Source organism: Magnolia sinica, chromosome 5, assembly GCF_029962835.1.
Source record: "Magnolia sinica isolate HGM2019 chromosome 5, MsV1, whole genome shotgun sequence".
Classification (NCBI taxonomy): Eukaryota; Viridiplantae; Streptophyta; class Magnoliopsida; order Magnoliales; family Magnoliaceae; genus Magnolia; species Magnolia sinica.
Genome location: NC_080577.1, coordinates 11,618,960 through 11,634,762, shown reverse-complemented (window position 1 = coordinate 11,634,762; position 15,803 = coordinate 11,618,960). Strand labels below are relative to the sequence as shown.

At 41.0% G+C, this 15,803-nt stretch overlaps 1 protein-coding gene across 1 annotated transcript; it reads left to right on the top strand.

Moving 5' to 3' along the window:
• The first annotated feature begins 2,005 nt into the window (after nt 1-2,005).
• LOC131245443 (small ribosomal subunit protein eS26y-like) lies at nt 2,006-6,086 on the top strand. The gene is made up of 5 exons (XM_058244921.1): nt 2,006-2,192; nt 2,310-2,402; nt 5,381-5,465; nt 5,570-5,700; nt 5,801-6,086. The coding sequence occupies exons 1-5, from the start codon at nt 2,190-2,192 to the stop codon at nt 5,867-5,869; spliced, it is 381 nt and encodes a 126-aa protein (XP_058100904.1). The 5' UTR covers nt 2,006-2,189; the 3' UTR covers nt 5,870-6,086.
• Nucleotides 6,087-15,803: the final 9,717 nt, after the last annotated feature.

Below are 15,803 nucleotides of genomic sequence, written 5' to 3'. Positions count from 1 at the left end.
ATCATCTTCTTCATCACCCTCCCAATGACCATGGGATTCAACGGTAGCCATGGGTCGGGTAACCTGGCCCGGCTTTGGGCTTGGACCTACTAGCTTGGCTCATTGGTCGGGTTTGAGCCTCACATGGATGGCACGATCAGTGTTGGCCTTGAGCCTTTTTTTTTTTTTTTTTTTTTTACACACGACACACGCTAGTGGAATTTCACCAAACCTAATGGGTACTCGAACCCTTGACCGGGAGTTGAAACTCCTGAGAGTCGGCCTTGAGCTTAAGTCATTATAACTCGACCCAACATGGATCTGCCCCGGCCCTATTTTATACATACATGTGTTATATCCTACAAATATACCATTTTAATCCTCAGCTCAGCAACTCATACATCTTAAATGCATACCTTGGCTTCATTGCTCAAAAATGTTTATTTCTTTGTACATGTATGATCCACATGATCAAGGAATAGATTGCAACATTCAAGTAGGAAATAGGGTTTTCATCAATTTTTCAGACCAAGCCCAGACCGGGTCCAATTAAGTGTTGAGCCAGGCCAAGCACTGGTCTTGCACAAACCTAGCCCATTGCTACCCCTAAATATTAGAAACACCATACCTCATTGATTGGATTACCATCTTCTTCATAGCCTATGTGTCTATATATGCTTCATATATTTTTACTTTGATTGATCATTCAACTAATACTCAAGATTGTTACAGTAATCCAAGACTTAACATTTTCATCGACCATACAATCTTAAAGCTGCAGAATCCATTAAAATAGCCCTCCTGATGATGGGACCAAAGTCCAAACAACACTCGAGCCTCCATTACTGACCTTCATAAGGATGGCTAATCACCATTGAAGTCGATTCATACGGCATTCATGGTCATTTGATCGATTGGAAATTCACCACTACTACCTTCAACATTGTTTGGCCCACCTAGTGGTGTGACGTGACTAGGCTGAACAAAGTTAAAATTCGAATAGGCCCAGCCCGGTTGAGCCCTATCAGTCGTGTGTGGTCCACTGCTGAAATTGGAAACTAATTGAGATCAATGGCACAATCCCATATAACGTAGATGAGTTTTGGAGATAGTTCTCAAATTGACAAGTGAGCTCCCTGGCCCAGCAATCCAGGCCCGGATAGTTTTTAGTTTGACAAGTGGGGTCCATGGTCCATCAATATAAGCTGTTGATCTGAAGCCAAATCATGGATTAACCATTAACCAAGAATGTCCCAATATTCTAGCTATCGAATTTTCAGCCGGCCTTTATCTGGCTGAACATGGACCGTCCGTTAAGATTTCCCATCAAAAGTGGTTACCAGGGCATTAGATCACACCACCGTGGCCCTCACTTGTACAAAGCCATCCAAAAATTAGGTCGGGGCTGCTGGCTGGTGGGCTCACCCGGCACGTTGCAGACCCAATCTCAAACAAGTCAAAATGATCAGCAGAAGGGCTGTTAATGGGCTGGGTTTATCTAAGCAAAACTCTGGCCCAAAGCCAATCTAAGCCCGGCCCATTGACATCTCTATTTTATTATTATTATTATTATTATTTACAAACGCAATCTACAGTGGAATTTCACTGCAATGGTACACAATCCACTTTTGTATGATTAGGTTTTACATGCAACCAACGGTTTGGATCATTGAACCATGGCCCTCGAACCGTGCACTGTACAAAGTTACGAAGGATGATACACGGGCAAGGATGATACATGGGCATTTGTTTTTGTAGATGTGGCACGTGTGTAACTTAAATTAGACGGTCCAAAATCATGAAAGCCACTATTGATAGTCTATAAGCCTAAAATTATATTAATTCACTGATTTTATATTTGCGTTATGAAGATCTGTTTGTTGAATTTGAACCGTTGATGTAATTTTATGTTCACCGTCCATTAATTATTATTATTCGAGCATCCAAACCATTGGTTCAGTATAATTGTTGTTTTATAAATCATCTAAAGCGCGATCACCATTTAGACGTTTTAATCTGAGTTTCTCACAGGCCATTTGTACAATTTATTAGTGCCCGCGTACCATTCTTCAAATTCTGCCCGAGTATTATATCACAGGCCTTTCCTTACAAAAACCCTAACCCATCGAGAGACGCCTGCTTTCTACCTCCTCTTGGACGTCCGGTCTGCAGGAGGAGCCGCGAATCCAATCTCAGCAGGCGTAGCTAAAATGGTAAGCAGCAGCTAATGTGCTGGATTTCCTCATATTTTGATATTTCCCCCCCTCAAATCTGATACTGACCACTCCATTTCTGTTCTTGCATTCGTAATTCGTTCTACTCTTATTAAGACATTCAAAAGGAGAAACGGAGGAAGAAATAAGCACGGCAGAGGCCATGTTAACTTCATCCGCTGCTCCAACTGCGGCAAATGCTGCCCTAAGGTACTCTTCTCCTACAATCGGTTGTACGCTACACCTAATCTCTTTCATGCTTTCAGGATTTTTTTTCTTCCGATTTTGCTTGAAAATGTCATTTATTTACATATGGGAAATGATTGCTTAGAGGCATGCATCAGAATGTAAGCTGTGTCCTGATGGACGATTGTATATCTAGGGTTTTGCTAACCTCACCACTTTCATGGAGTGACCGCTTGTCGATCCTAACCGTTCATTCATTCATATAACTAGGAGCAAGCCATGGTGCAAAAATAATGCGAATCGGGTGATCCTAAGTTTTTTTTTTTTTATCAATGGCATGAAAATGGACAGTCAAGATTGACGGGAGAAACGAAATATGTCCAATCATCATCTTGAAATATCTAGTAGATAGATCCCACTTTGTATATCTTATGATTCTAAAGTAACACTTTGATTTGATGATTCTTACAATTTGATATGTCTTGTAAACAATGGAAGGTTGTAACAAATTGGCCCCATTCAAAGAGGGTACAATGGAAGGTTGTAACAAATTGGCCCCATTCAAAGAGGGTTAGAATTATCTGATTGGTGTGATTCTTGCACCATGGCATGCTCGTAGTGAATGAATGAATGGTTCAGATCGACAATAGGTCACTCCATGTGCCATTTAAAAGATTTGGAAACGTTGCTATTGTCCCCGTAAAGTTGGGGACGTTGGCAAAACCTATATATAAATGGGATCCATGTTTTGGTCCTAGACCATTGATCTTACGGGTTGTTTGGATGTTGGTAAATGGGGCAAGTGGTAAATGATTTACTAGCAAATCATTTACTACTTGTGTTTGGATGCTCTAATTTGCTAGTAAATCATTTACAATCATTTATTACTTGTAAATGATTTACTAGCAAAGCCTCCTTCTCATTTACTAGCAAAAAGCCAAGATTTCATTTACTAGCAAATGAGGAGATGGCAACGGCTCTATTTTTTTGAATGGAAGCCTATAAAGCAGATTTCATTTACCATTTACAGGCTATCCAAACACTAATGATTTACTAGTAAGTCATTTACAACTTAAAGCCAAACAGATGGGCTGTAAATCGTTTACAGCCTTTAAGTGATTTACTAGTAAATCATTTACAACGTAAACCATTTACCACCATCCAAACGACCCCTTATGCTCTTTACTGCGTTGGGGGGACTGTTCAATAAGATTCCCAGATGAGAAGTTCCTAACCCCTGACTAGATGCCCATAGGCACTGATAGATGGGTAGGGGTGTACATCGAGTCGAACCAAGTCAAGCTGGCCTCAGCTCGACTCGGCTCGGCCACTTGCTAACCTCAGCTCGGTCCTTGAGCCTGACTGGCCAGCTCGACTCGGTTCGGTCAGCAGCTCAGGCTAGTTTGAGCCGAGTTCGAACCAAGATCGAGCCAAGTTCGCAATTGCAGCATTTTCACAAACACCTGGACCGCACCTTCAAAATCTCACTGTATTTGAGACAGTAGCAATGGTTTTACAGGTATTTTATCAAACACCTTCTAAGCAACATAAAAATCAAGAAAAAAAGGGTGTTGGTTTCATATACATACCTTCCTTGCCACCAGCCACACTTCTTTGAGTCATTTCATCAAACACTTGGTGAGCGACATCAATATCAAAGTAACCGAGTCACCGAACTGGTTCGATCCGAGTTGGATTCGAGCTGGGTTCGATCCGAGTCGAGTTGTGTTGGGGCCAGCTCGAACTCGGCTCGAACTAATTTTCGAGCTCAAAAAATCAGCTCGAGTCAGCTCGAACTCAGCTTCGAACCGATTCAAATCAAGCTTTTTTGAGTCGAGTCAAGCGAGCTAACCGAGCTAGCTTGGTTCGTGTACACCTCTATAGATGGGTAAGAAAGATACATGGCAACAGTACGGAAAAAGGCTAAAGATTTGATGGCTAGGATATTCTGATCTGGGATGGTTTTGGGTTAATCTCCCATTTACAGTGATCCCCATGATGTCAATGGTCTGGATGAATAAACCATGGGTTCCCTCTCCCAGAATGGGCGCGTCAGGACACTATTCACTTTCCGATGCATCACGACTTTATAATACTGCTTCCATCAGGTTGTCATGTATGTAGGACACCCCAAACATGTAGAAGATGGGCCTCTTCATGAAGATTGCCCAACCTGAAAATCAGGCCAATCCACTCATATGTTGGGTCTCACCGTTCAATCAGCATATCTGCCTTTGATTGATTTTGATTGTAGCCTGATAGATGAGTGGAGCAGGCCTGATTTTCACCCCAGCTGTTCTTTGTGGCGTGGCTCACCTTTGGCATGGCTCTGATGCTCTGTACAAGTTACAGGTTGGCGTGGCTGTATGTTATATTTCACATACAGTATGGCTTTCGTACACCCTGGGCAAGTGTGTATTTCAACCAAGCATCCTAACCAGGGTATTCAGCAGTGGTAACAGCTCGCTTAATGGCCACTGTAAGACTGTTAAGATATGCCCCCCTAACGGCCATTACTGCCCTGTAACGATCGATTTTTTTTTTAAGGGGAAAAAAAAAAGAAGCATTGGCCCCATATCAGCCCAATTTGGGCCCTTAGCGGCCTGTTTTGGCCTTGTATTGCTAGTTAAGGGCACGTAACGGATGTCACAGGTCCGTTACAGTCTTCGTCTTCTTCTTTTTTTCTTTTCTTTTTTTTCCTTTCAGATCAGGCATTACACTCCTGTATTGCGTAATGGGTTCCACCATTACCATTGTAGCCACTACATAGCTGTTTTTGAGTACCTTGGTCCTAACTAATAACCACCATGCCACAAGCAAAGTGCTTGTCAAGTCCCTCTCTTTTAATTATTTTAAGTTAATTACATTTCCAGGCTGTGACAGGTCTCTCTGATTGGTCGGGACTGGACTACTCACATAGACCCATGCATTGGGACGCATGTGATCTCTTGAAAATGTATTTAGTTCCTTCTCCATTTATTTTTATTTTTCCATGTGATTAGGATAAGGCAATCAAGCGATTTCTAGTCCGGAACATTGTCGAACAGGCTGCTGTTAGGGATGTTCAAGAAGCCTGCGTCTACGATGGTATGTTTACTATTAAATTCTATAGCTTTTCTTATTCATTTCTTATTCCTCTTCTTAATTTATGTTTTATTCAGTTTGATTTTACATTTTGGAATGTGGTTTAGGCTACATGCTTCCAAAGCTGTATGCAAAAGTGCAGTATTGTGTGTCGTGCGCCATCCATTCCCATGTGGTCCGTGTCAGGTCCCGTACTGCACGCCGAAACCGCGAGCCACCTCAACGTTTCAGACGCAGGGTATATGTACAATATTTTTTTCTTTTCCAGTTTGTAATTTCATTTTGTTATGATCGCTTTGGTATTGATTTCAGTTTCTACATGTTTGTTTCTTGTTTAGGATGACATGGCTAAGCCAGGACAACCTCCTCGCCCGGGTCAGACTGCAAACCCAATCCGCCAGGGATGATCTTCCTTTGGTCTGCTTGAACTTATAATTGTATTGCATTGGGATTAGTAAGTCTGGTAAAGGCTTAAGTTTTGAGTTTTTGGTTGAATCAACAGTTTACTCTTTATAGTTGCTGAAATTGATTTCAAGAAATTGAACGTTGATGATGTTCTTCAGAATTTGCTTATGTTCCATTTAGATTTTCTCAAGATATTGTTGAGGTTTATGGTTATCACAATTTGGTGTTATTAGTATTGTAGTTCTGGTGATTATTGAATCTAATTCTGGGGCCCATTTGGATGCACTCTCTGAAGGGATTTTTGAGCCCTAAACACCGTTTTAATCCAAACAGCAGTTGATGCTGTGCGTTTGGATGCACTTTCCTAACCCCCTTTTCATCTCCAGCCTGGCAAAGTGCTAAAATGCCGACTCAGCAATCAGCAAAGTCAACTGAAAAAGTTGGATTCAAAATCCCCTTTTCACAAACTCCCCTTAGAGGAAGTGCGTCCGAACAGGCTCTTGATGTATGATTCAATTAGGACTTCACATCCTGTTTTATTATTATTATTGTTGTTGTTTTTATTATTATTTATAGTGGAATCATGGCAACAGATTGTTAGGCTCTATGTTGAAACTACTGCCACGTATCTCTTAGTAAAAAAATGATTTTCTCAGTCAGTTTTAGATGTTCTTTTGGTGGAATTTTCTTTAGAACTATGAAATGCTGTGTTTGTCTTGAGAGTAGCTAGATTGGGAATATGCTGAAACCATTAGCTTTCATTTATTGTCAAGAAAATAATGTAAACCAGACCTTTTGCTTTCATTGGAGACATAATTTTGCATCCATTAGCCTTTTAATTCCTTTATATTCAATCACCACTTCGAGCATTGGATTTTGTGATTGTCAATATGGCTCTGAACCATGTCTTCTACTCATTTCTTATGCCACTTGTCATGACTATTCTAGAAGATGTCTTGAGTGGAAGCACTGTGAATCACTTGAGATGCAAGTCACGTGTCATTATTAGACTTCATTGTACCAAAAGTGCTATGCTTGGTGCCAGGGGAATGATACGATGCTAGGCATTGTACCAAAGCTGTCATGCTTGGTAGGGCTGCAACTTGGGTTGGTTAACCTGAAGCCGACTGACCCAACCCAAGTTTGGGTCAGATGGGTCGGGTTGTTAGGTCCTCCAGTCAGCTTAGGGTTGGAAAACCCTAACCCAATTTGAAATCGGGTTGGGTTTGGATTGAGCAGATCCAGGTTGGGTTGGGAATAATCACTTGTATTTGGGTCAGGTTGGGTAGGTTTAGGGTTGAGTAGATTTCAGGTTGGAATTTGGTTTAGGTCGGTTGTGGGTTGGGTCTTCTTTAGGTTGGGTCATGCTTGGGGGTTACGCTCGGGTTGACCCTCAAGCCAATCCTACCTGCCTGAGTTGCACCTTTAGTCCTTGGTGACTTCCCTACTATATTTGTGGCATGTACCTCACATCCGAACCAACCAAAATAGTGGGGCCCGCTATATACAAATTGTACCCCGAAAAATTACATTGAAATTATGATCCTAACCGGCCAGTTGGTGGACATCTGATGGATGATAAAAGTGGGATTGTAAACAGTCCAGACTCAACAAACAAATGTCCATTTAATCAAAGGCCATAATTTTCTGATAGTTCTGATTTAGGGAATGCTGCAAATCTAATGTGGGTCCAACCACTTGGGGGTTCAGATTTGAGGCGCATGCCATATTTACAGCGGAGGAACTGCTAAGCAGCATACTTGTAGTAAAATGCATAAAATCCTGTCATTCCTCTAATAGTTGATAGGCATCCTTCAAATGGATGTGGCGATTCGGGTTCGAAGAGGGGAAGCTTTGGAGGGAAATAATAGCTAACAAATATGGGGTTAAGGAAGGCTATTGGTTTGTGAAAATATCATCTCTATACAGAGCTTCTCATGTTTGGAGAATGATAGGCTCGATGGCATCTGATTTTTCAGAGATAAGCTTTCACCTTGGGTAATGGGCAGCGTATCCGATTTTGGGTAGTGGTGTGTAGATCATGCACTTCACGACTTGTTTCCGAGAGTGGCAAGGCTTGTGCCGGATCGCTTTGTTTTGGTGGCGGATTGTTTTTCTATGGATGGTGCTTCGTTGTTTTCGAAACCTTCCCCCCCCAGGAGGCATATGACGGAAGACGAAGTGGGGGATTTTGCTGATCTTACCTTCTCCATCTCTCCCGGGTTCTTTGGTTTGGATGAGTCATCCTTCAAGCAAGTTCTCCGTTCGATCTCTGGTTGTGTGCTCGGGTAAAGAGCGATCATGTTCAACACCTTCACATCCTTTCATTCGTGGTTCTACAGCGCTCCTCCCAGGGTGGCGGTGTTTGCGTGCCTTCTATGGCGAATGAGAATTCTCACCAGCGATAATCTTCAAAGGAGAGCGATGATATTACTTAGTGTGTGTTTGATCATTGATGTGCGAGGAGAACACGGATTCTATCGATCATCTATTTTTACATTGTTCCTGTGCCTACAAAGTATGGGTTCATTTCCTTTTACGCTCCACGTGGAATGGGTCATGCCTTCTTCGGTAGAGAACTTTATGGAGGCTTGGCACGGAGGCAGAATAGGGAAATTGTAAAAAGCAAAGTGGAGGCTGATTTTAATGAGCGTATTTTGGGAAATTTGGGGGGCGAGAAATGGTCATTGCTTTCGAAATGAGTCCGTGGGGGTAGATGGCGTTATTAGGAGGATCGAAAGGATTATGAAATCTTGGGCAGTGCATGTAGAGGTTGGTGCTGCCTCTGATCTTTCTTGTTCCTTTGTGTAGTGTTGGGTTGAATTCTTTCCCCGCTTTGATTTTGGTGGGGAAACAGAACGATGAAGCATGCGATTCATGCAGTGCAGTCAGCGCTGGAAGGAATGGGCCGGGTGTAGGTGAAGTTGCACTTGGTCAGGTGAAGTTGAGCCACCATCCGATCAATTTCTAGATATTTGGCCCCCTCGTGCTTGAAACAATGGCACACCGCTTGCCCGTGGGCTGATGTGTGGACCCCATTTACGATCATGGCAAGCCCATTGCAAGAGGTCTCTGTTGGGGTGCCTGTGCCATTTTTACTGATGAGGTAAGGCCCGCAAGGCACAATTTCTTTGATGTGGAACTACATTCTGGTATGCTGGTTAGATGTGCGAGGAGGATGAGGAAGAGCATGCACACATTCAAGAAAACGGTAGAACGGGAGTGAGACATGGTGTTTTGTTGTAAAGTATCAGTGATGGGTGTGAGTGTGGTGGCATAGGCTTACCTTACCAATGGATGGTGTTTATATATATGCTTTCCCAATTCACGTGGAGTGGTGGTGTCCATTTAAATGCGTAGATTCCCGATGGGCTAGTGTTGTGATACATCAGAACCATGCAGCGATGCAGACCTGTCTGAATTGTGAGCCCCTTCTTTGATCGAGTACATCATTGGATCACTACTTGAATTTGAACTGTTGAGAATATTGTCTTATATACTTGGGATTTTGAAAATGTCACAATATTATCGTGGATGATTGATCAAATAATATTATCTTGATAATATCACAGGATTTTCAATATCTCAATGTTTACAATATATCGTGATTTTAACATGAAATTACTATGTTTTTCAAGTAAAAATGTTTAAGCCCTGTTTGCTAGATGCCTAAAAATGAGTTCATCTCATTTTAATTAGCAATTACGTATGATCTCTAACACACAATTTCTGTTAACGTGAACTCCTTGTGTCTAAGAGATGAAGATATCTAATATAGAATTATTGTCAACTAAGATGAGATATTTTTAGGTGTCTACCAAATATGGCCTTAGAAGATGATTATAACTATGTATTTATATTTTAATTTTTTGGGTTTTGCTAAAGTTTGCACTTTCATGGGATGTTAGCAATTATCCTTAAAGCTTTTAATTGACACATGGGATGCCTAATCATCAATATGAACCAACCACTCTTTTGTACAACTAGGAACAAGTCGTGGTGCAAAAATCACACCAATCAGGTGACCCTAAACATCCAACCCATAGCATGAAAAATGGACAGTCAAGATTAAGCAGAGAAACAAAATAGATCTAATCATCATTTTGAAACAACTATTTGATAGATCCCACTCTCTATTGCTTATGATTCCAAAGTAGCACTTTGGTTTAATGATTCTAACCATGTGATCGATGCTTCTTAACTAACATACAGTTCTAACAAATTGGCCCCGTTCACAGAGTTTGGATCATCTGATTGGCATGATTCCTTTACCATGACTTGCTTTCAATGGTACTATTGGGGAAACCTTTAGTGATTGAGTGCCCCACAGGGCATTCAAAAGGTTAGGAGATGTTAGCAAAACCCTAAAATTATTTATTAATTTATAATAAATATTTTAATAGTTTATTTTCAGCAAGATTTGCCTGATGATATTGTGAGGAAAACTGAGGAAAACATCAAAATCTGAAAATCTCCTAAGAAATTCCCATGCCAAGAAATAGCTGGCTGAGAATGAGATCTAGGGGTGTACATCGAGTCGAACCGAGTTGAGTTGGCCTCAGCTTGACTCGGCTCAGCCACTGGCTGACCTCAGCTCAAACCCGGCTCGGCTCGGTCCTCGAGCCTGACTAGCCAGCTCGGCTCGGTTAGGTCAGCAGCTTGGGCTGAGTTCGCCATTGAGGCGTTTCCACAAACACCTGGACTACACCTTTAAAATCCCTATGTATGTGAAACAAAAGCAATGGTTTTCCAGGTATTTTATCAAACCCCTTCTAAGCAACATAAAAACCAAGAAAAACCAAGAAAAAAAGGGTATTTGTTTCATGTACATATCTTCCTTGCCACCAGCCACACTTCGTTGAGTCATTTTATCAAACACTTGGTGAGCAACATCAATGGCAAAGTAACCGAGTCACCAAACTAGTTCGATTCAAGCTGGATTCGATCCGAGTCGAGTCGAGCTCGGGCCTGCTCGAAGTCGGCTCGAACTCATTTTCAAGCTCAAAAAATCAGCTCGACTAGGCTCAAACTCAGCTTCGAACCAAGTCAAATCGAGCTTTTTTGAGTCGAGTCAAGCGAGCTAACCGAGCTAGCTCGGTTCGTGTACACCCTTAATTGAGATCTATCACGATGCCTTTCATTTGATATCACCAACTTGATCATAGTTTAAAAAATTGATCCGACTTGGGTGAGCTGACTCAGCTTATCAGATATTATGAGTCCCAAGACAAGCTCAATCAGATATTATGAGGCCCAAATTCACACACACACACACACACACACACACACACTCTCTCTCTCTCTCTCTCTCTCTCTCTCTCTCTCTCTCTCTCTCTCTCTCTCTCTCTCTCTCTCCTAATTAAGTAAGACTTTCCAAAGTAGTGGAATGGGGGTAGATTTTGCTGTTTCTTATTTTCTTATATTTATTAGACTTTTATTACATGGGTTTTAGAGTCCTTTATCCATAGCCATGTTTGGAATCCAATGAAACGGTGACACGTGGTAACTAGTTTTAAAGTAGAGACGGTTTTGAATTGTTTCGTATAACACCTAAGAAAGATGAGAACATGAGTTTTCGCTTAAAAGAGTACTCAATATGATTTAGGTTCTCTTCTGGTAACAATTTTTTTTTATCTAAATATCGGGTCCAAAAGGCCTACAAGCGTATTAGAGATATTGTGAGGGAATTTCCTGATGGAAAAGAACCGAGACAGAAGAAAGAGTTTTGTGGTGATTTAATATGGTGGCTTTGGTAGATAGATATTCATGGCAATTTAGCTTAGATTTATTTTTATGATGGTTTTTTTTTTTTTTTTTAATGCGTTAAGACTTGTAAATTGGTAGATCGAAAGCTTCAAAATTCAGATTTAATAGCAGTTGGTGCTACGATAGAGATATTTGATAGTGTTTCTTTTGAATTTGTTGATGATATTTACCGCTATACTGATGGAAAATTTGGCATTGTCAAATTGCACATCTTGGAGATGTGAATATCGCAAAAGTTGCGGGCTTTAGAAATTTAATGGTGGAAATGAGGTTAAGATGTCAAAAATGATCCACCAAGGATAATTTAGAAAAGAAAATTGGAAAAGACATTAGTGGCTTCAAAAAGATTGTGTCATGTTTGGATACATTTGGAATAAATAGAAGAACTTCCTTTAAAAAGTGGCGTCACAAGTGCCAATGGATTATTGGGTCGATGATTTTGAAAAAGATGAGTTTCTAAAGATAACTGACAATTTCAAGTCCATCAAACATAAGTAGGATGTGCATATTGAAAATTCTTACTTTGAATTATTAAAGAAGCCAATAAAAGAAAATATTGAATAAAAAAATGAGAGTTCTAGGAACCTAAAATCTTAGAAATTAATTTCACCAAACATAAGTAGGGTGACAAAAGAAATGCATGGCCTAACTTGAAAAGTTCCATGGATAGTGTTCTGAAATATCAAGATGTGATGAAGTTTGAGAAATTCTAAATTCAGAATTCATTGATGAAGATGTGAAAAAATGAATGCAAGAAAGTCAACATTTAAAGATGAAGAGAATCAAGGATATAAATATAATCCTAAACCGAAGGTCACAATGTAGTGTATAAAGTTTGAATTTTTGGTACAATGTGAGTTTAACACATGGTGTAGTCATCAAATATAGTTCTTGCATCAGTCCAAATGTCAATGACGACTGTGGCAATTGATAGGATCTAGTGGAGCCGGTGTTTTGCAAGTCCAAAGACGATCATGATAAATCAAGTATTAGATTTGAGAAGTCTGATTTTAAGAGATTTTGCAAGTCCCAAGTGAATAGGATTTTTTGAAGTATTAGATGTGCGTGGGTAGATTTTATTTGTTTATGTTTTCCTATGGTTAGAAGTTTTTATTGCATGGATTGTGGAGTTTTATGTTTGGAATCCAATGAAATAATATGCATGATAACTGAGTTTCCTCTTAAAAGAATACACAAATGTGATTTAGGTTCTCTTCTAGTAGTCAATGTTGATCTAAGCATCAGGGTCTACATTCCAAATCAATGAGAACTATTGCCTTCTTTTTTAATTGCTATCTACTTAGCCAGCAATAAGGCGCCATAAGTTAACGGTCCTACCATGGGTGCTTTCAAGGGATGGCCCATCATTTGAGCAGTGAGGCCAGTGGGCCCACCTGTAAGCACTTGGGTTACATTGCTGGACACGATTAAGTACCATGCAGTGTTGCAGAACAAGTTGGTTTTTTTTTTTCTTCTTTTTTACTTTCTGAAATCAAAGCAGTGGACGGTTGAAGTGGCAGATTTGTACAGGATTCAAACAAAGTGGCCCAAATGATCGATCCTTTTGATTCAACTATCTCTGGAAAAACTGGATGCTCAAAGAAACTCCCTTGGAATGGTTACGAACAGTGTCATTTTTGGGGTATCACAGTCCTGCTGTCCTAAACAATGGGACCCACTGGGCCACTTTGACAACCCAACTATTGGAACTTTTTTTTTTTTTTTGCTCTTTTAATTTTTAATTGTCCATCTGATGACCGCCAATTTAGTAGTCAGGACCCTCTGATCAACGTGAACCTCAGCCCATGGTACATTCCCAATGAGATCCATGAGTGTGACGGTCTGGATTGACATGTATGAATTTCCAATGGCTGACAAAATGAGTTATTTTGGACCCACACCAGAAACTAGGATAGCCCATCATTTCATAGGTCACAGAACTCTCAGCTCCATTTGATCTATTAAAATCCACCCGTCAAAAGCAATCAATGGCGATTGATGTGAAGGCACCTAATCCATTTTACGCAAGAGTTGAAAAGTTCGTTTGAGTAAACTCGACTTCAGCCCCACAGATCCTGAAGTTGAGTCTGAGTTAAAAACATGATTTGGATGGCTATGGTCACTGGTCTGCAATGGGTTTGTTACTTAGCCTGGCCATCCATGCCTTACAAAATGGACGGTCCAAAAACATTCAGGCAGCGAAGCGGTTATTGATCCATTTTCAAGAGTAAAATTACACCCCTCAACGGCTAGGATCATTCAATTGAAGTAATTTTCAGCTATAGACCATCCATAAGGCGGTCCACCAAGATGGTCCTACTGAGCCTTAACCATGTGCCCAACGTGCAGGGTAGACGGTTGGGAGGGGCGTCTGGTAGGACCCGGTACTGTTCCTCTTTGTGGAGCCAGCAGAAACTAAATTTGGCAGACCTCTCTCTCTCTCTCTCTCTCTCTCTCTCTCTCTCTCTCTCCTTCACAGTAAATGTGGTCATGACCGTTCATCTGTTTGGTTCCATCATGGATGACTTATCTATCAGAAATCAGGCCTATCAAACAGTCGTATCCATCACTTCACTTTCCCACACTTACATGTAGTACAAGTGCTTTGATTTTCCGTTGTTGATTTTGGAGGCAACCAATAGTATGGTTCGGATTATCTGATCTGCATTGAGGACCATATTCTATCCATGGTAGGGAAAACTAAATGAACGTTCCCAAATCACAGGTCTAAGCCTCCCTTCATCTCTGCAAAGAGGGAGTGGCGTGGCTTCGGTGGATCCCGGGTGGATTCCTGACTGTGGAGCCCACCGTGATGTATGTGCCTTACATCCACGCTGTTGTTTTAATAGCTCATTTTAGGGCATGATCCCCAAAAAGAGGCAGATCCAAATCTTAGGTTGACCACACCATATCAACAGTTTTGATCGTATACCCACCATTAAAAACTTCTTGAGGGCTACCAGAACGTTATTAGCCATCCAACATGTTGATAAGGTCACAAATACCTGGATGAAGGGACCACACAAATATCATATTGATCCGAAACTTACGGCCCACAATAAGCTTTTAAAGGTCAATCACCACTGTTTCCTGCGGTGTGGTCTACTTGAGATTTGGATCTGCTTTAATTCTAGTATCCAGATTTTAAAACGGATGGACGGCATGGATGTAAGGCACAAACATCACAGTGGGCCCCACAATCGTCCCTGCGAAGAGATGGCCGTACCATGTATCTCCATCGTTCAAAAATTCAGTGACTAAAAGTCTGGAAATTCAACCAAGACGAGACACTAGGAAACTCAGAGGTGGGACCCCAGAGTCTCCACCCGTCAAGTCAGTTTGATGACTCAGTTAAGTCAAGATGACTCGTAGCAACTCAAGCTGAGTCACATTCCTGGTCCTCACTACCTCTTTCAATAAAAACTAACTAGAGCCGGATCAAACGCAAATATCCAGTATCAGACATTTTAGATGGTCTAGTCATGGTATTTTCGTGCTGTGGCCCATCCATTTAGTGGCATCCCAGATGAAATATCCTCATCACTCTTCACACAACGGATGCAGTTGAGGCCAGGTGCTTCTGTATGCATAATGACATCTATGTTTTAGCATTACAAGGTAGATATAAAAGAAAAATGTTCACAAGCTTAGTAATATAGAACATAACTCAAAACCAACAACAACACTGCATGTAGCACCGTGCACATAGTTCAAAAACCCGATAACTGGATTCAATGTTCAAACAGGTTGGGTTGAATAGAAGACTCTACCTGACCCTTTTTAACTCTTTTTCTTAAAAGACCAACCCAACTCAACTCAATATTTAAGTATTGTAAATTGAAAATATTAGGAGTTTTAATAGAGATTTGAGATTTATTATAGATTTAAAATAGTTCAATTAAGTAATATAGAACATAACTCAAAACCAATACAACACTCTAACCTCACTGATTAAGGGCGTAGCTTACCTCCGCGGATGCTGGGGGTTCAAATCCCACTTGCACATATTTATTTTTGGTAAAATCCCCATTCAGAAGGGGAGTGACTCAGTTCCAGTCATGTCGGGTCGACTAAGCCATTGACTTGACTCAGCGAGTCTCCCAGTCGAGGCCAAATCAGGCCCAGCATCGCACATGCTACACTCCCTTCATGCTAGCAGCAGAGTATACC